This window comes from Phascolarctos cinereus, unplaced genomic scaffold (genome assembly GCF_003287225.1).
Source record: "Phascolarctos cinereus isolate Bilbo 61053 unplaced genomic scaffold, phaCin_HiC Scaffold_4;HRSCAF=312, whole genome shotgun sequence".
NCBI classification, from domain to species: Eukaryota; Metazoa; Chordata; class Mammalia; order Diprotodontia; family Phascolarctidae; genus Phascolarctos; species Phascolarctos cinereus.
This window is the reverse complement of record NW_027555847.1, coordinates 656,572,729-656,594,300: the sequence shown is the minus strand read 5'-3', so window position 1 is coordinate 656,594,300 and position 21,572 is coordinate 656,572,729. Positions and strand designations below refer to the sequence as shown.

The 21,572-nt window shown below is 38.9% G+C and overlaps 2 protein-coding genes across 2 annotated transcripts in view; one reads left to right on the top strand and one right to left on the bottom strand.

The window, feature by feature from the left end:
* Positions 1 to 1,784: 1,784 nt before the first annotated feature.
* LOC110214102 (uncharacterized) overlaps positions 1,785 to 21,572 on the top strand; it is a 46,630-nt gene continuing 26,842 nt past the window's right edge. Inside the window, exon 1 of the mRNA XM_078153883.1 lies at positions 1,785 to 3,746. Within this exon, the coding sequence (XP_078010009.1) occupies positions 1,829 to 3,746 (1,918 nt within the window). The 5' untranslated portion in view covers positions 1,785 to 1,828. The remainder of the gene's footprint in view (positions 3,747 to 21,572) is intronic.
* LOC110214103 (uncharacterized) overlaps positions 16,323 to 21,572 on the bottom strand; it is an 18,321-nt gene continuing 13,071 nt past the window's right edge. Inside the window, exon 5 of the mRNA XM_020994789.2 lies at positions 16,323 to 21,325. Coding sequence (XP_020850448.1) covers positions 19,041 to 21,325 — 2,285 coding nt within the window. The 3' untranslated portion in view covers positions 16,323 to 19,040. The remainder of the gene's footprint in view (positions 21,326 to 21,572) is intronic.

Here is a 21,572-nt window from a genome sequence, read left to right as displayed (position 1 = left end):
TTTTGTAGCACTGCTGTGTTTTTTCTGGTAATACAAACACTTTTGTCTCTTTTTTTTTTCAACTTTTCTCTTGCCAGAATGTGAATTTGATTTTTTATGATAACTTTTGCCTAACCCAAGTGTTCTTAATCCATTAGAACACTTTTTCAATAGCAAAAAAATATTGTGGATCCCCTCCCTCCATAATACCAGTTATTAGTTTCATTGATTGAGAAGGTACATAACTGGCAATGGACCCCTGGCAATAACTTCAGTTCTCTAGAGTTTTCTGGTCTATAGGTTGTGAACCACTCACTGTCTGAGCTGTCCAACCCTCAATTCTTCTTGCATTAGCTTTTTTCTGGTCTTCATGCCTGGGGTAATATTTACCTTATTTGTGGTTTCAAGATTTTAGTTCCAAAAAATAGTAATAATAGTGGTGATAATATCAATATCTTGAATTTATGTAATTATTTAAGGTTTACAAAGTGCTGTCTTGGCAACAACCCTGTTAGGTTTAATAATGTAAGTATTAACCTCATTTCACAGATGAGGAAACTGAGGCTCAGATAGGTGAAGTGATTTGTCCAGGGTCATATAGCTAGCACGTGTTCAAGTTGGTATATGAATTCAAGTCCTGACATTCAGTCCAGCACTTTACAATGCACCTGGTAGCCTCTTCCAGCTAATGCTTTTGTTATCCAGAAATCATACATGCTTGTCCCAGTCTGATGATATGTTTTGCCAAATCATAGCTACTCTCACAGGCCCAGTTTTTCCATGTGTCTAATTTGGTCTAATGTTTACTGTTCATTCTCATTTATTTGGACATATGGTCTTTAACTGCTTTTTCCCCCCTTGTTATTTAGTATTGAATTTCTACTCACACTTATTAACATTTTTACTTCATTATTGAATACTGTTGATGAGGTATGTGAAAGCTCAGAAAAAAAACTGGAAAAATTGGGGGAGATTAAAAGCTTTGAGATTATTTCAAGACACTTTTGTCTTAAAATATTTTTTCACATGCCTCACCTCATGGCAATTTTGAGAAAAATGGAAAAAAATTTTCTTTTCCACACTTTTCTGGTCTTCCACATCTTGAATTCTTGTTGGCTAATAGGTGTCCAATTCAACTATATTTAAGCTTCTATTTTTATATTCCTTATTTTCTTCTCTAGTCCACTTAGTTTACTCCATATTACTCCAAGGGGGGGGAGGGGAGTTTATATCATTACAGACCTAATCCTATTTAATACTCATCCTTCTGTATTACATATAGCCTTTTAGTATTTCATTTTTAAAGTATTTTTATGGAGTATCCAGTAGTTAGCATATGCTAGGATATCTAAAGAGGGCTTAAACAGTAAGGATGATTTTCTTAGTAGACTTCCTTCACATTTTTTAAACCTACTTATGCTACCTGAGAGCTCATTTTCCCTATCTCCAACCAACCTCTTTTTTCCCCTCTATCCAACTACAGTATTCGTTTTCATCCCTTCCTCCTCAATTGGATTATTATTCTTCAATTACTTTCCCTCCCCCTCTCTTCTCTGTGGAATCTCATCTTATTCTCTCATTGTGGCTCTTCCTCAGTACCTACCACCCCTTTCCATTTATTTCTTCCCACTGCTATCCTTTCTCCCAATTGTGATGCTGATATCGAGATCTGAAAATGTCATCGTTTTCTAGGCAATGATTCTTTTGAGTTGTTTTGTTTCTGCCCCAGCTGTTTGCCATTTCCCTAATAAAAGGTGACATTTGCTTTTTCCTCCCCTTTATTATTTCAGATTGTGAGACTAAGACTAAGATCAAGAAGTTCTCACCGGAACAGGAAATTCCAGAAGGAATGGAATTCCAGCATATGATATTGAAAAGACTCACAAGGAATAGTCTCCAGAAAGCTAAGCTGAGAAAACCTTGGGAATCTGAGGGAAAACTAAAGATACATTGGGGAAGACATTCAGAGGGGAAATTGAAGAAACATCTTTACCATGAAAGAGATTTTAACCCGGTGAAAATGATACACAAGAAAAGCCTCACAGGGCAGAGTAGCAAGGAATGTAATAAACTTGGGAGAAGTTTCAGCCTGAACTCACATCCTGTCACACATCAGAGAATTCACATGAGAGAGAACCCCTGCAAATCTAATGTATATGAGAAAGTAAAGTTTAAGAAGAATTCAATCCTTATTGAAAATCAGAAAATTTATTCTGGAGAGAAGCCCTATGAGTGCAATGAATGTGGGAAAAGCTTCAGTGCACATTCATCTTTTAATCAACATTATAAAATCCATACTGGGGAGAAACCCTATGAATGTAACGAATGTGGGAAAAGTTTTAGTCAGAGCTCCCACATTATTGATCATCAGAGAATTCACACTGGAGAGAAACCCTATGAATGTAATGAATGTGGGAAAACCTTCAGTCAGAGCTCTAACCTTATTCATCATCAAATAATTCACACTGGAGAAAAACCTTATACTTGTAATGAATGTGGGAAAGCTTTCAGTTACCACTCAGTGCTTATTCAACATCATAAAATTCATACTGGAGAAAAACCATATGTATGTAATGACTGTGGAAAAGCTTTTATCCAGCGCTCTAATCTGATTCAACATCAGAGAAGTCATACTGGAGAGAGACCTTTTGAATGTAATCAATGTGGGAAAGCCTTCAGTGTGCGCTCATCTTTTATTCAACATTGCAAAATTCACACCGGAGAAAAACCCTATGAGTGTAATGAATGTGGGAAAGCCTTCAGTGCACGCTCATCTTTTATTCAACATAGAAAAATTCACACTGGAGAAAAACCCTATGAATGTAATGAATGTGGGAAAGCCTTCAGTGCACGCTCATCTTTTATTCAACATAGAAAAATTCACACTGGAGAAAAACCCTATGAATGTAATGAATGTGGGAAAGCCTTTGGTGCCCGTTCATCCTTTATTCAACATTGTAAAACTCACACTGGTGAGAAATCCTATGAATGTAGTGAATGTGGGAAAATGTTTAGTGCCCGCTCATCCTTCAATAGACATAAGAGAACACATATTGAAGAGAAGCCCTATGAACAAAATGAACGTGAGAAACCCTATGAGTGTAGCGAATGTGGGAAAACCTTTAGTTCACGATCATCTTTTATTCAGCATTGTAAAATCCATACTGGAGAGAAACCCTTTGAGTGCAATGAATGTGGGAAAACTTTCAGTCAGAGTTCTAACCTTATTGATCATCAGAGAATTCACACTGGAGAGAAGCCCTATGAATGTAATGAATGTGGCAAAGCCTTCAGTCAGCGATCTAGCCTTATTCGACATCATAAAATACACACTGGAGAGAAACATTATAAGTGCAGTGAATGTGGAAAAGCCTTCATTCAGAGCTCCAATCTTATTAAACACCAGAGAATTCATACTGGAGAGAAACCCTATGAGTGTAATGACTGTGGCAAAGCTTTTAGTGACCGTTCATCTTTTATTCAGCACCGAAAAATTCATACGGGAGAAAAACCTTTTGAATGTAATGTATGTAGTAAGTCATTTATCCTGAGCTCTAATCTTATTAAACATCAGAGAATTCACACAGGAGAGAAACCTTATGAATGTAATGAATGTGGGAAAACCTTCCGTGCACGCTCAACTCTTATTCAACATCAGAGAATTCACACTGGAGAGAAACCCTATGGTTGTAATGACTGTGGGAAAGCCTTCAGTCAACACTCTAACCTTATTCAGCATCAGCGAAGTCATACTGGAGATAAGCCATGTGACAAAGCTGTCACTTAATGACTTTTGTTCTGAATATTCATCTCTTAAAGAAGTTTGTTCACTCTCATAAACTTTTCTACAAATTTGGTATAATGCCATTCTCTGACCATAGTGGGGCCCTCTCTGTGGCCTGAATTCCAAAGTGTGTGTGCCTTTCCTGATATTCTAAGGTGTTTTTCTGCTGGAGCCCTCATAGATTTAACCACTGATTTTCTCTTTTATCTAAAAAGTATTAAATATGGAAAAGTAATATTAAAACTGTTAAATTTAAGCAAACACTATAAAGGTGCTATTTTAAAGCAAATTTTAAGATAACATATATCTATTTATTTTCTGAGTGTTAGTGCTAGTCCTTTTTCTCTTTCATCCCTGTGTAACCAAACAAGGGCTCAAAATCTTTACTGGTTTTTTTTTTTGTTTGTTTTTGTTTTTGGTGAGGCAATTGGGGTTAAGTGATTTGCCCAGAGTCACACAGCTGGTGAGCATTATGTGGTCTAAGGCTGGATTTGAACTCAGGTCCTCCTGAATCCAGGACTGGTGCTCTATCCACTCTGCCACCTAGCTGCCCCTTAATGTTTTTTGCTTAGGGGTATTCTCATCCCTAAATCCTGGCCTCCTCCTATATACTGTTACTCTCTGACAGCTATATTTCTTCATGTATACCATTGGACACACATTCTATACCCCATATTATCTTATTACACCTTGTAGTCCAACACATAGATGCAAGTACATGACTGGGTACTTCCTTTTACTCTGATTTGAGAGGATCCACAATTTGGTTTGTTTGCAACAGTTTGTGTGAGTCAAGTTTTCAAACATGTCATATAGAAACTTGAAATCAGTTATACAAAGCACTACTTGTCTTTATGATATTTAATCTCTTTACTGCCTCTAGCTCAGGTTGGGCAAAATTTTGTTAATTCCTATATGGTTTCTGGATGAGGAAGGTTCACCATGATGTCTTCAATTTGAAACTATGCTGATGTTATCCTAATAATTAGAGTTTTTGCCCCTGAAGACACTTTTTTTTTCTATTCTTGGTCTCAGGTGCTTGCACAGCTACCTCTAGTTTCAGGTTACAACTACACTACTACCTGAGTCATGTCCATCCCTGTGCATTGGAATTCTCTGCCTGTAGCCTCTAAGAAATCCTGTCTTCCCCTGTATCTCATTTCTCTCTGACCTGGAACCTAAGCCTGGTTGTTTGTCATTGTTCCATCATTTTAGTCATCAAATTCTTCATGATCTCACGTGGGGTTTTCTTAGCAAAGCTACTGGAGAGGTTTGCCATTTCTTTCTTCAGCTCATTTTATAGATGATGAAACTAAAGGAAACAGGGTTAAGTGACTTGCCCAAGGTAGTAAGCTATAAGTGTCTGAGGCCAGATTTGAACTCAGGTCTTCCTGATTCTAGGCCCAGCACTCTATCCACTGAGTCACTAGGCTGTCCAGCCTAAGCCCTACCTTTTCCTTTAGTGTATTCTGTTCTGCCCTCTCTTAAGTGAGCTATTCCTATGAGGGCCTGATCCATTATAATCTGGTCTGTCATATGAATTCATTTCCTCTCTCTTGAGTAGCCTGCTGTCTGTCTTCTCAATTTTTATGGGCTTTTTTGCTTCACTGTTTCAATGCTCCTACAAAATCTTCTGACCATTAGATGAATATGGGCTCAGAAAAGAGGTGGAGAGGACTAGAAAGGGCAATTGAAAATGACCCCACTGTATTAACTTCTTTAACCTGGAAGATCCTGTTGAAGTTCTGGGGTCCAAATGCTGCCATGTCTCCAAAACAAGTAGTGGGAAGCTTTTAAGCAATATGGGGGAAGGTTAAAGTTAGCATCCTTAGCTTAACAGTCTTCAGCTGAATCTCAGCCTGATGTGTGTGGTTTAGAGGAAGTTAAGTCGGCCTTTGTTTCAGGTGCTGAGGAGTCTTAACAATTGTGATAGAGATGCTGGAATGAAGGTGGCAGAATAGGGTGGGACACTAGCACTGTAGAAGCAATGAGGAAGGCTTGAGATGCTCCATCTGTTTTCACAACTGTCATGAAGTGACCAATAGGAATGGGGGGAAAGAGGTATTTCTTTCCCAAGACATTCATCAGCTCTTTATCTAACATCCTGAATGGGATGCTCATGGGATGGAGGCCTAAGAGTGTGGTAGTAAGAGCTAGAAAAAATGAACTCCTGAGCAATGGTTAATAAAGGGTCCCTACCTCTACAAATTGGAAATAAAGTGAGACTTGGGAAACTCCTAGAAGTTACTGGGTTTAGAGAAGTTAGCTTCATTTTCATGGACATTTTTTTAAAATTTTCTTTGTTTTATTATTAGGTATTGCTTTAGTGGTAACACCAGTACACATACAGGATCGCTCTAAATATAGTCAAAGGAGGTAAAGTCTAGGAAATCTCCAACACTGACATGTATTTAATAATGGCAAGGACTCTGCTACCGTAGAAAAGCTATGGGCACCTGCTGTATATGCCTTGAAATTGTTATATCAAATGTACTTACTGAATTTTAAAATTCTTCCCATAAAACTTGTATGTTGAATAACTTTAAATATTTTGGATTTTAAAATTTTTCTCTTCTGTATTTTTAAGCCAGTGTCTCATTCTAAAGGTCTTCATTTTCCTTGGTTTTCTTAATTATTGTTATTTTTAGTTTTATTAATGCCTTTTGTTTTAAAATCGGATTCATTTCTGAATATATCCTTCTCTCCCTCTACTACCCATCAAGCCTTCTGACAGAGATTTTAAAAGAAGGAACCAATGAATTGACTGTGTCTGACAGTATGTGAAACATTCCTTACCCATAATTCCCCACCTTTCCAGTGAATGGAGGGAAGTGCATTTTCATATACCTTATATGGGGCCAAGCTTGGTCATCATTTCTAGCATTGTTTTCTTTGATTATTCTTTCCCTTTATATTGTTGTAGTCATTGTATATATATATATTGTTTTCCTGGGTTTTGCTTACTTTAGTCTGCCTATGTTCATATGTTTTGCCACATTTCTCTGAAATCTTCATGTTCATTATTTATTTTGTTGCAGTAATATTCTATGTCATTCATGAACCATAATTTTTTAAAATTATTTACCAATCAATGGGCTTCTACTTTGTTTCCAGTTCTTTGATCATGGGCTCCTTTTAGTTTGTTATGGTGTTTTATAGATTTGTGTGGTAAAGCCTCTTTAAAATAATGGGTTTATCCCAAATAGGTTGGTGCTTTTTCAACTATGGTAATTTTGTACATATATGGAGCAGCTAGGTGGCTCAGTGGATAGAGCACAGGGCCTGAAGTCAGGAAGACCAGAGTTCAAATCCGGCCACAGACACTTACTAGCTTTGTGACCCTGGGCAAATCACTTACCCCTGTTTACCTTAATTTCATCATATGTAAAATGAGCTGGAGAAGGAAATGGCAAACTACTCCAGTAACTTTGCCAAAAACAAAAACAAAAACACCAACAAAACCCAAATGGGGTCATGAAGAGTCAGGCACAACTGAGATAACTGAACAATAAAAATTTTGTAGGATTCTTTTTCATTACATTTCTATTTTTTTTTTCATTTCAAAGACATATTTGAGGGGTATAGCCTATAGTTAATCAATATGCTAAGGAGATGTGCTAATAATTCACTTTGCAACCAAAGGATTCTCAGTCTTCCTTGTGCTGAGAGGTGGAGCTGCACATGTTGTATTTCTAGGAAATCAGCCCTGCTCAGAACTACAGGCTAATTCTGAGTGTTTTCACTCAGGGAGCCCTTTAAAAGTAATCCAACCTAGAGTAAGTAGATTTCAAACACTTGAATATACCAATAATCACTGCACTATGTAAGGATACACATAGAGTTTGGTAAAATTCCTTTAGCACTCAGTCATTCAATTGTAGATTTTTCAGTCATTCTATATTTCTGTATGCCCTTACTCCTCCCTCTGGGACAAGGGGCCAAATTTGACTAGACTGATTTTTTTTTTATGCTTTCAACTGTTAATACAGAGGCTCCTTTCAGATATAGTACAGCTATTCTTAAATAATCACAAAACCATAATTACAGTGTAGAAAATGTTCTAAAAGAACTAGTAATCATTATCTTTGGTACATATTAAGTAGGATTCCTACCAGGAGTAAGATTCAAAGCTATTGTCCAGAACAAACATCTTTCTTCTGCTTCGTTGGTTACAAACTTTTTCTTTCCACTGACTGGAGGAAATGTCCAGTTATCATCTATAGGCAGGTAGCAATGTCATGTAGGAAGAAGGGATATACCCAAGTAGTGAACTCAAAAAAAGGCCAGTTGCTTTCTAGTTAGCCTTTTTTCTCCCCTCTGTATTATAAACACTAATGGGAATCCCTCCCCTTGCATCCCCACCCCAGAGTAGTAATTTGTCTAAAAAAGATCTGGGAATTTTAGCTGACTACAAGTTCAATGTGTCAGTAATGTAATATGGCAGTCAAAAGAGCCAAGGTTATAACTGCCAATAAGTGACAGTCCCTCTGTAGCCTTCTCTAGTCAGACCTCAACTGTAGTACTGTTTTCGGTTCTGGGCACCATGCTAGGAAGGATGTTGATAGGCTGGAGGGACCAGAGTAGGGCAGCTGCAATCATGAAGGTCCTTGAGTCCATACCATATGAAAATTGGCTAAAGAAACTGAAGATGTTGAGCCCGGAGAAGAGAAGACTCATGGGGGACAGGATAGCTGCCTCTAAAGACTAGAAAGGCTGTCTCTGGTAGCAGTGATTAGACTTGTTCCATTTGGCCTCAAGGTAGAACTAAGAAAAATGGGTGGAAGTTACAAAAAAAAAGTTTTTAGGCTTGTTCTAAAGAAGAGCTTCCTAATAGAACTATCCCCAAATGGAATAAGTTGCCTTTCATATGAGTAGCAGCTTCCCCCTCAATATTGAAGCAAAGATTAGACCACTTGTGTGATTTTTTTTGTCTTGATTTTTTTTTTTTGCCTTTTGCTAGGCAGTTGGGTTTAAGTGACTTGCACAGGTTCACACAGCTAGTACTTGTTGTGTGTTTGTGTATGAGACAGGATTTGGACTCAAGTCCTCCTGACTTCAAGGCTCTATTCACTGTGCCACCTAGCTGCCCCCGTGATTTTTTTTTCAGGTATGCATTGGACTTGATCTTCAGTTCTGAAATTCTGAGATTCAATGCAGATAGGAGAGTCCACATTTAAGATACAAAGGGCCAGTGATATAATATAGCTATCTCCGTGGTCAGAAGATTTCAATAAAGTGTTACCTGGTACCCATATCCTCTTATCTATCTCTGCACTAGGAGATATTCTTCCTTTATCTCTTCTACCTTATGGAAATACTCCCACCCCTAAGTACCATGGAGGTAGGTTGGAAGGGTTACAACCCACTGTGAATATTGAGACAAGGTTGCTATGAGGCTACTATACTGTTTTCTCCTGAATAATGCATAGAAATGACTCCTTATGACTATTGATGCTCCATTTAGGGTTCAGAGATGGACCTGGAATCTGATTTAGAACTAAACCATCATGCTTGTATCATGCTTTCTCTAGATCAAGAGTTTCTTAACCTGGGGTCCATAACTTTAAAAAAAAATGATAGCTTTCAATATTATTGGTTTCCTTTATAATCCTATGTATTTTATTTTATGCCAGATAAGTGACACAGTGGATAGAGTGCTGGGCCTGGAGTCAGGAAGATTAATCTTCCTAAGTTCAAATCCAGTCTCAGACACTTACTCTGTGATCTGGGCAAGTCATTTAACCCTGCTTGCCTTAGTTTCCTTATCTGTAAAATGACCTGGAGAAAGAAATGGCAAACCATTCTAGTATCTTTGCCAAGAAAATCCTAAATGGGGTCACAAAGAGACACAACTGAAACAACTAAACAATAACAGCAACAAAAATTTTGTTTTATGGACTTGAAAACATTGTTCTGAGAAGGGGGATCCATGACACAAAAAATGTTAAGAAGCATGAAATCCCCTCCTGCTGGACATCCAGTATGCATCTCGGGAAATCTCAAACTTATGAGGTAGTTCAAAATGTCCATTTCTTTGAATTAGTGGTTACTGACCTGACTTCACAAAACTGAAAGACAGGAGAAAGTGGCCATGGATTCAGGTTCATGTTCCTGCTTCCATGTGCTTAGGCTTTAAGCTGCCATCACTCCTGGGAGTGGGGGAGAGGAGAGAAATCCCTTTTCCCTCTTTGCTGGAAGTCCAAGGCAAAAAAAGTGGTAGAAGAGGACACAAAGAAATGAAGTTGTTTCTCTTTAGTCTTCTTACTTGACCACAGAAGGAGTGGCTTCAATAATTTCCCAGTGCCAGGGACCCACAGGAACCATTCAATAGTTGAATCATTCCAGAAAAGCACTTGTCTTTCAGCAAGGAGCCAAAGTACAGGTCTAGCTCAATGGTAGAAGCCCTTTTCTAGATAAAGGTTCCTCCCTTACCCCCACAATTTTATCTAGTGGATTGAGGGACTCAACTGATTAGGGATACCCTTGGTCAATCTCCCACTGTGCTTTCTTCCCAGATAAATATTTTTTATCCCAGGAAATCAAACCAGGATTTGGGTTTGGTTTTTTTGCTTGTTTCCTTTTACTTTTTGTTTGTTTGTTTGTTTTTGGTGAATAGTTTACTGGAGACTTGGGGAGGCTTAACCATTGTCCTTTTAAGTGTCTCACTATAGTGTCTTGCACTAAACAGTCTCAGCCAAATTTAAATGGCAGTATTCTTATTCTAAATTTTAAAATTTATCTTTTTCAATAAACAACAATCTTTTTTTCCCTTCTCCCAGCACTGAGAAAAAATTCTTATAACAAATATGCATAATCAAGCAAAACAAAGTGCTATCTTGGCCATGTCCAAAAACATATATGTTTTAATCTGCATCCTGATTCTTTCACCTATTAGGAAGTGTCTGCTTCATCATGGATCCTCTGGAATCATGTCACTGCATTGATCAGAATTCTTACGTGTTTCAAAGTCATTTGTCTTTATGATGTTATTGTATAAATTGTTTTTCTGGTTCTGTTCACTCTTTGTCAGTTCATACAAGTCTGCCTAGGTTTCACTGAAAATATCCCCTTCATCATGTATTACAGCATAATATTCTACAACATTCATATACCAAAATTTGCTCAGCCATTGAGTAACAATAATAAAATAATAATAATCAACTAAATGTCTCATCTGCTACATTGATTGTCCAATTAAATTTTTCTATTGGGACTTCTATCTTGGAACTTCTATCACTAAAGCTTCAACCTGGGTTTTTAGAGAGATTGAATCTCAGGTCTTTTACATTATGGGAGTTCTTTACTGATTTTTAGCTTTTTTTTTTTTTTAATTACCGCTACTCGTTCTGTTCTGGGATAGAAATAGTAAAAGTGTCCTAGAAGTGAGCTGGAGCTGCTGTGCCAGTTAAGATCTCATTCAAGGGAAGGGGGTGTGCCCTCTTTGTAGTCTGGTTGGTTGGTTGTTGTCTTTCATCCTCGAAGAAGACCAAAGTGACATCACTGCGTTGGAGTCAAGTGTGTCTCATTGTGGCTGATTAGACCAATACGAGATCAGAAGGCTCTACCACAGGTCAGGCACAAATAGTCTACATCAACATTTGGAGTAATTTGTGCATCTTACATTTGGTTTGAGCTACTACAATTTTGCTTCACTCATAGAGCACAGTGCCTTTTTGATGCGGGCATGCCATGCTGGGTGGTCCTTTGCCAGTATCTCTTACGTCAAAGGTTACAAAGTTCTGCAGAGAGACCTTGAAAGTGTCCTTGTATCTATTCTTCTTACCTCTGTGTGAATGCTTGTTTTGTATGAGTTTTCTATAAAATAGTCTCTTAGGCAAATGTACATTTGGCACACAGCCAGCCCATCAAGTTTTGCTTTCTGTAGTACAGTTTGAATACCTGGCAGTTTAACTCGAGAAAAGACCTCAGTGTTTGTTACCTTATCTTGCCAGGTAATCCTCACAATTTTCCTAAGACAATTCAAATGGAAGTGATTATATTTCCTGGCATGTTGCTGGTAGACTGTCCAGGTTTCACAGGCATATAATAATGAGGTCAGCACAATGGCTCTGTAGGCCTTCACTTTGGTAGGTAGTCTAATACTTTTTCTCTCCCATACTTTCTTTTGAAGCCTCCCAAACACTGAGCTAGCTCTGGCAATGCATGTGTCAACTTCCTCATCTATGTGTATATATCCAGAAAGCATACTACCAAGGTAACTGAACTTGTCCACAATATTAAACATTTCTCCATTTGCCATAACCAGTGGTTCCACATATGGATGATGTCATGCTGGCTAATGGCGAACTTGTGTTTTCTTGGTGTTGTTAGGCAAAAATTAATACAAGCAGCAGAGAATTGATCCCTACTTTGTTGCAGCAACAGAGGCTGCATCAAGTGCACAATCATCTGCAAACAAAAAAATCATGCCCCAACTTGTTCTTCTCTTTAGTTCAAGTTAAATAATTTACTGTCAGTGCGGTAGTTGAGCTTTCATCCTTGTTGAAGGAATCCGACAACATTACTGAAAACATTATGCTAAAAAGCAAGGGAGTGGCTCAGATTCTTAAGATCTGGCCCACTTGCATTAGCAATATGAATGCTTAGATTCCTTAAGAGTCTGGCCAATATGACAGATGTTCTCATAAACCTTGTCTTTGGCTGAAAGAAGGCTTGAGTTGAATTCTTCTGGGCAATGTGGTGATTTTGGGGTCCCAGCACTCCTAAACCTCTAAACCTCAACATTTTGGTAACCCATACAAGGAAACTGCCTAACCCCAAGTTCTTCTCCAGCCAAGACTGGAAGGTATGTAAACCTCCCCCACTTCTTTCTTGCCCCGCAGTTGGGGTCACTCTCCAAGCACCTAGGAAGGCTTGGAGTGCTTTTCAACCAGACAGTTATGAGACTGTCTCACATTCAGTCTGAGGCTCTCAGGCTGTCAGTCCACTGGTTTGGTTTGAGGCCATGGACCTGGGTATGCCTTGTGCAGCATAGAAGACAAGGACAGATGCTCTATCTAGAAGCACATGCCCATTCTGTCAATTCTCTCAGCACTAGGGAATTGGGAAAACTGCAGGTGCTCTTTGGTTCCCTGAAGCTTGCTTAGTCCCTTCCCTCTGTACTCCTCAATCCTCCTTCATGGAGGTTATAGGGAAAAGTTAGAACAGCTAAAAACATCTTAGCAGATTCTAGAAGCTTTGTGATCAGTCATTTAGTCCTGGCTCAGTTTCCCCATTATGTTCCTTTGAAAAAGGAGTATTACCACCCTGGCTATTCCTGAGTCTGGCTATGAGGTGGATTTGATACTGCATGATTGGAAAATAGAATTATCTGAATCTAAACAGAGCTAAGCATGTTTTATCCTGTCATATTTGGGCCCTACATCTAGTCCCTGCTTTATCCTTTCAGAGCAAATTTCTACAATCAGAGCAAGTGGTCAGTAAAAGATCAGTGCGAGTGTGTGAGATCTTGTTGTTTTGACCTGAATGTATAGTCATTCAGTACCCCCCAAACAACCAAAATTAAGTCAGAAACATCTTCAGTTTGGTTTGGGGAGGAAAATTTCAATGATAATTGAAGTGAAAGTCAGCCTCTGGCATTTCTATAATTATTGAACCCAGGAGTGGAAAACTTCTACCTGCAAAAGTGTTACTTAAACTTTAGAAAAAGTAACAAGATCAGATAATCCTGCAGGTCAAATGTAAATTATTTTAATGGGGCTCTCACACTTTTACTTCTGCCTATATCTGGGCCCTGCAGTCTTTTCTGTCAAATTTGTTTCTTCCAGACTACAGGCCACTCACCTACAGTTGGTAGCAAACAGTGGGTACCAGCCAATGTCCCTCCATCATCCCCTGGATTCAGTCTGTACTCAGTTCCAGTCAACTTCTTTGGTACCCCCTCGAGACAGGGACAACTCTACGCCCCTTGCCAGCAGGAAGCAGTTTTAGAAGCCAAGACTTTTGCCCCTTACCTCAAAAGAATTTGGGTCCCATTTGTTTGAGAGGGGAATGATGGAGTTGGGATCTGGACCCCAGGAAGGAAAAACCCTGGACTTGCCCACATGGCCAGATTTCTGGTGGTCACCTGAGGCTATAATCCTATCAACTGGCCCTTCATTGTGGCTACACCCAATCTCCCAATTCTGTTCTGTCACCTCCCAATTGCCTCTGACCACTTCCCATCCTTAATCCTATCTAGGTTCCATTCTTAACTCACAGTCCCTGCAGACTACTTGGCCACTCCTAGATCTCCCCCATAGTCTTTCTGTATATAAGGTCCATCTTGTCTCCATTAAAGTGCTCAGATTCCTTAAGAACCTAGCCAATAGCTCACAAATGTTCAGATTCCTTAAGAGTCTGATGGTGGATCTTTAATAAACCTTGTCTTCGGCTGATGGGAGACTTGGGTCAAATTCATTCAGGCAGGGCCCACATGTCATGATTTCAGGGTCCCAGCACCCCTAAACCTCTAGACCTCATCATAAGAAGTGAAATAGGCAAGACAGATGGAGGTATACCTCTCCGTTCCTTCTGTTACCATCTTGTGGGCCAAAAATGTTCACTCTCAGGTTTCTGGTCTCTGATCTGTATTCAGATAAGGCAAGAAGAGCAAAAAGCATCCAGTAATATGATGTTCAGGAACTCTTTAGGTTTTCAAGTACAAGAGAGATTAGACTTGCTCAATTTGGCCCCGGAAGGCTGAATAAACAGAAATTACAAAGAAGCAAATTTTGGCTTGATGTAGAGGAAAAATATTCTAGTAGCTAGTGCTATGCCAAATTAGTAGGGGGTACATGCTTTGGCTCATTCTTGCAGAGACAGGACTGCTACATCACTCCATTATAGTTCTGAATACCCTGATGGGTTTGATTTTTTCCCCCTCTGTTACTGACTTGAGCCCCACCCCCTCATTGGCTATATTTCCTCACTACCCCATAGTTATGTATTAGTGACTAGCATCCCACTTCCATTTAACCACTTAAAATCTATTAGCTTTCACAAAGGGATTTTAACTTCAAACAGTCTCCTCAAGGCATTGTCATTCTATTTTATCACCACTCTCAGGGAAGTGGATTCCTCTTCACATTGACAAAGTTGCAAGCTGAGTATGCACCACCATCGCATATGAAGAGGTGGCCTTACTCTCCTTACTAAGGCAAACCTCTCTATCCACATAAGGGATTGGATTCTATCTACCCTCCTCCAATAGATTTCTTGTTCTGTCTTATTTATCTTCAAGGAGAGCCCTGTCTACTCGGTCCTTCCCTATTTGCCTATGAACATACCCACGTCTCTCCCATCCACAAAAAGCCCTCACTTTGATCCTTCATTCCTGTTATCATCTATCTTTTCTTCCTTTTGTGGCCAAACAGGTTATCTATGATAGGTATTTTCACTTTCTCTCCTCTCATTCACTTTTTAATTCCCTACAGTTCATCTTTTAACCTCATCATTCTACTGAAATTGTTCTCTCCAAAGTTACCCATTATCTCTTAATTGCCAAAGTCAATGGCCCTTTCTCTATTCTCATTCTTCTTGACTTCTCAGTAGCTTTAGACGCTGTTATCCTCTTTGATATAATCTTCTCTCTAAATGTTTTGGGACACCACTCTTTCCTGTTTTGTTTTGTTTTTTTATCAGACTGTTTCTTCTCAGTATCTTTTGCTAGATCCTTATCCAGATCATACCCTCCTCTTCTCCCCCTATATTACTTCACTTGGTGATTTCATCAGTTCCCATGGATTTATTTTTTTTTCTTTTTGGTGAGGCAGTCAGGGTTAGATGACTTGCCCAGGGTCACACAGCTAGTAAGTGTCAAATGTTTGAGGCTGGATTTGAACTCAGGTTCTCCTGACTTCAAGGCTGCAGCTCTATCTACTGCACCACCTAGCTGCCCCATGGATTTAATTATTGACTCAAATCTACCTATGCTGGTGGTGAACAATGGAGATTAAGAGACTTTCTGGACAAGTTATATTTGCCACTATTGTGGAATTTTGAAGTTTAGGCTACCTTTGGAAGGCAACTCAGATCCAGGTAAGCCTCTGGCATCTAGAAAGAGCAAAGTTGTCCAGATACTTGGAAGACTTCACTATGGGTACTGCTGTTTATCTGCCCTAGTGAAGGTGGCCTAGGGAACTGTTATTGTTTCCTCTCTCTCAGGAATTTTGTTCGTAGCTTTTCAATCAGGTGGAAGGTCAGTCTTCTGCTATTAAGTGAATATATGATGAAAGAGGCCTTTCTTCCTAAGACAGACTAGGGCTGTATCTCTGATATGATAGCCTGTGAGACTCAGTTCTACCAGACTCACAGATGGTTGGGAAACTCTGGACATAAGATATGGATTGCTTCAGTAGATAGTGAGTTATCTATCACTGAATTTCTCCAAATAGAAGCTGGATGACCATTCCTCAGGGACATTATGGAGGGGATTTATGTTCAAGTATTGGTTAGACTGGATAACTTCTGGAGTCCTTCCCAACTCTGATTCTATGAATCTGACAACTGTGAATCAAACTTCAAAGGAAAGACAGGTTCACTTCTAGTCACAACAAAGTAAATCTGATTTATATTTAATGGGTACAACATGGTAATTAGACACCAAAGGCAAATAGTTAATGTCAATTAGTTTAATCAACAATACACAAACCAAGTTTTTAGCTTTGTAATCTCTCATTTTTCAACACCTATAACAGCAATGATGTAGATGCTTTTTCTATAACAATGGACACATTTGATCCCATTACCTGCCCTAGAAGACAAATACCCTAGGATCTTCTCCTTGTGCTCCTGATCCTCATCCCCTTCCCATATGACCCAGGACTGATGACACTCCCTAAGCTTCTTCCATGTCTTTCCTCCTACCTTATTCCAGGGAAAAGGGTAGGCAGATAAGAACACAGTGTAGTTGGACCTCAGCTCATGGATTTAGAGTTGGAGTGGTCCTTAGGATCATCTATTACAATTACCTCAACTTACAGAGGAGGAAACTAAGGCCCAAACAAGTTTTGATTAAGTGAAAATCACACAAGTTGCCGAGCTGGGATTCAAACCAAGGTCCCCTGACTCTAAATCCAGCGTTTTTTTCTACTGTTCTGCATTGCCTTTGCCAACAAAATTATTTTTTGATTGAGAATGCTTTAAATGAAATTCTGAAAAAACAATTAATAATATGGACAGGAGTTTCATCTACAGACATCAGATTATCAGGATCTAAAATGCAGAGCAAGATACACTGACTCTGGGACAACCTTAGCTTTGAACACAAATTATACTGCAACCAGCAAATCAGCAAGGCATGGGAGAGTGATCTAAACAGTTGGGGGGAGAAAATCCCCAAACCCAACCTTCAAATACCTTGTCATGGAGAGTTGTGCATATATTCTCAGTGTTAGGAAATGGTTACACTTCTTTTCCTCCTTTCTTCTGCCTTATGGAGAGAACTAAGAGTTGTTAGAGTAGGAGGCTGCTGAGACAGTCACAGGGACACTGTGCTTCATTTCCTCGCCCTTCTTCTAGTAGCTAGGAGGAAGGGGGCTGGCTGTGGGAATTGAGGGCAAAGCTATTGGAGCTCTGACACAAACTAAAGGAAGCTCAGAAGATGAGGACTTTTGATACAAAATGAATGACTTTTCTTGTCACTTTAATTTCATTACTTGAGTCTCCTGTAACCTACGTATACTATCACCAGATGGCGGCACCATACTATTGCACAAATGGTATAGGATGAGTGGTATGTGTGATTGCCTGAGACAGATGACCACATATTTTCTTTTTCATAAAATATACAACTTCAAGAAACAGCTACACTTAAATAACTTTAAGTAGAAAAGCAAATAGTTTTTGAGTAAGTTGATTTTTTGTGTGTATGAGGCAACTGGGGTTAAGTGACTTGCCCAAGGTCACACAGCTAGTAAGTGTCAAGTGTCTGAGGGCAGATTTGAACTCAGGTCCTCCTGACTCCAAGACTACATCCACTGTACCACCTAGATGCCTCAGTTTTTTTTTTTTTTTGGTTAGGCAGTGGGGTTAAGTGACTTGTCCAGGGTCACACAGCTAGTAAGTATTATGTGTCTGAGGTCAGATTTGAACTCAGGTCCTCCTGAATCTAGGGTTGGTGCTCTATCTACTGCGCCATCTAGCTGCCCCTAAGGGTTTTTTGTTTTGTTTTTTTCTTATGTGAGGCAATTGGGGTTAAGTGACTTGCCCAAGAGGCCAGATTTGAACTTGGGTCCTCTTGACTGTAAGGCTGGAGCTCTATGCACTGCACCACCCAGCTGCCCTCTTGAGTAAGTTTTTAAAAGAGGGTAAAAACCTGTGATACAGGGCTCTAGCTTGCTTTCTTATCCATATATTTTCTTCTCAGTTGAATCCACTGCTAATTTTATGCACAGACTATTCTCTCATAACTCACCCTAAATCATTTTACAAAGTGCCAAAATATTCCTGGGGTGAGGTAAGGGAACTTATGAACAGCTTTAGAACTTTGGGTCAACTTGACTTCAAAATTTCTGTTATTCTGTCAGGACTCGGATATTCAGCTTAGAGAATCATTTCTTTTATGCCATTCTCTATGTCCAAAACTACTTTCCAGTTACTCCTATCTCCTTCTCCTCCAGTTCTGCCTATTAAAATGCTACACATCAGTCCCTTTATGGATGGATCCAATAGATCAGTCTCTTTCATGAAACCATTCATGACCTTTCCAGCTAGATGTGACCTTTCCTTCTTTTGAAGGCCTATAGAATTTGTATCTCTCTAACTACACTTTCATGTTTGTATTGTGTTAGTTATTTTTACATGTATGTCTTAGATTCCCTATTGGATTGTAAACTTTGTGAAAGGAAGTACTCCGAATTATATTTTGTATCCTCCACAGTGCCAAGTATATATCAGGCACTCAGTATATATAAATATTCATTGAATCCTGAGTGAAAATCAAATAAATGTATCAGTTTTTTGTAATAACATTTTGCTCTAAATTACCTTCTTTAATTAGCGTGATTGCTTGAGATTACTTAAACTTAACTGTTTTAATGTTTATTTTATAGAATTCTGCATACATTTACATAAAAGATGTAGAAATTCATGGTTAAATATAAGAGGACTATAGCAGAATTACATCTTTTGAATCTCAGAGAAGGTACATGCCTGGACATTCAGGACATATGTTGGAGGCACCCTTCTACCAAACAATGCTAGCATTTCTAAATTTTTGAGAGATAAATCTCTTAGAGTAGAATTTCATAGGAGAAATCATGTAGTGACATAGCTATCACAGAGTCTCTCCAGTGTGAATTCTTTGATGATTAATAAGGTGAGAGCTCTGACGGAAGGCTTTACCACATTCATTGCATTCATAGGGTTTTTCTCCAGTGTGAATCCTCTTATGTTGAATGAGGGATAATTGTACAGTGAAAGATTTCCCACACTCATTACATTCATAGGGTTTCTCTCCAGTGTGCATTCTCTGATGCTGAATAAGCTGTGATTGCTGACTAAAGGCTCTCCCACAGTCATTACACTCATAAGGCTTCTCTCCAGTATGAACTCTTTGGTGCTGAATAAGGTTAGAACTCAGAATAAAGGCCTTTCCACATTCACTACACTGACAGGGTTTGTTTCCATTGTGAATTTTCTGATGTTGAATAAGATTAGAGTGTTGACTGAAGGCTTTCCCACATTCACTGCACTCATAGGGCTTCTCTCCAGTATGAACTCTCTGGTGTTGAATAAGATTAGAGCTTAAAATAAAAGCTTTCCCACATTCACTACATTCATAGGGTTTTTCTCCAGTGTGAATTTTCTGATGATGAATAAGTTGTGAGCTTTGACGGAAGGCTTTACCACATTCATTACACTCAAAAGGTTTCTCTCCAGTGTGAATTTTATGATGTTGGATAAATGATGAGCGGTCACTGAAGGCTTTGCCACAGTCATTACATTCATAGGGTTTCTCTCCAGTGTGAATTCTCTGGTGTTTAATAAGATTAAAGCTTTGACTGAAGGATTTCCCACATTCATTACAGTCATAATGTTTTTCTCCAGTGTGTATCTTATGATGTCGAATAAGGCCAGATCGCTGACTGAAAGCTTTTCCACATTCATGACATTCGAAGGGCTTCTCTCCAGTGTGAATTCTCTGATGATCAATAAGGTTACAGCTCTGGCTGAAGGTTTTTCCACATTCACTACACTGATGGGGTTTGTCTCCACTATGAATTTTACAATGCTGAAAAAAAGATGCACGCATACTGAAAGCTTTTCCACATTCATTACATTCATATATTTTCTCCCCAGTATGAATTTTGATATGCTGAATAAAGTAAGAATGGGCACTGAAAGCCTTCCCACATTCATTACATTTGTAAGGTTTCTCGCCAGTATGTGTTTTATGATGCCGAATAAGGCTAGAGCTCCGGCTAAAAGTTTTTCCACAGTCATTGCACTCATAGGGTTTCTCTCCAGTGTGAATTCTCTGGTGCTGAATAAGGGTTCTGTTTTTGCTAAAAGCTTTCCCACATTTGTTACATTCATAAGGTTTGTCTCCATTGTGAATTTTATGATGATGAACAAAAGATGAGCGGTCACTGAAAGCTTTACCACATTCATCACATTTATATGGTTTCTCTCCAGTGTGAATTCTCCGGTGTTTAACAAGGTTAGAACTCTGGCTAAAGGATTTTCCACATTCGTTACACTCATAGGGTTTTTCTCCAGTGTGAATTTTATGGTGTTGAATAAAAGATGAAAGTGCAATAAAGGCTTTACCACACTCATTACACTCATAAGCTTTTTCTCCAGTGTGAATTTTATGATGCTGAATATAAGATGAGAGAGCACTGAAGGCTTTTCCACATTCATTACATTCATAGGGCTTCTCTCCTGTGTGAATTCTCTGATGTTGAATAAAGGATGTTCGCACATTGAATATTTTTCCACATTCATTACATTCATAGGGTTTCTGCCCAATATGAATTCTCTGGTGTTTAATGCCATTACCATTACAGCACTGGCTGGAGGTTTTTGCAGATTCATTATTTTCATATGATTTCTGGCCAATGTGAATACTCTGAGGTTCACTAAGAATTGGACTTTGCCTAAACACTTTCCCACATGATTTAGCTTTATATGGTTTCTTTCCATCATGAACTTTCTGATGATTAATTAGGTCTGCATTTGCTTTGAAGTTTTGGCCACATGTATCACACTGATGGAGTCCTTCTCTTGTTATAACCCTTGGATGTCTAACAGAGCTTGAGTTCATACTGACATTTTCCCCAAATTCATTACATTTCTGGTCTCCTCCCTTTGTGGGTGTTTTCTTGTGTATCACTGTCCCTGACCTAAAATTTTTCTCCTGGGAAGACAATTTCCTTAATCTCTCTCCCAAAGGTTTTCTCTGACATTTCAATCTGCCATTACGTTCACCTTTTTCAAACTTAGGTTTTCGGAGGCTATTTACTTTGAATTTTCTTGATAAAGTCCCCTGTGATTCCATTTCCTCAGACATTTCTTGTTTTGGAGTAAATATCTTGTTTTTAATCTCAGTTTCATAGCCTGAAACAATGACAAAATACAATGGTTCTTATTTAGGGGGAAAGGAAATGGATAACATAGGACAGGACAGGACATTTATAAATCTCAATGCTGTCCTTATACTCTTGACAAAGGATAGTGGTACTTCGAGGATAACAGAAGACAAAAGCAATGGGAGGTGTAGTGGGCACAGAAGGCAGAGTGAGGCTGGAGAATGAAGATAGCACACTAGAAAGGTTGGGATGGGTAAACAGGAGCAGTTTAGTTA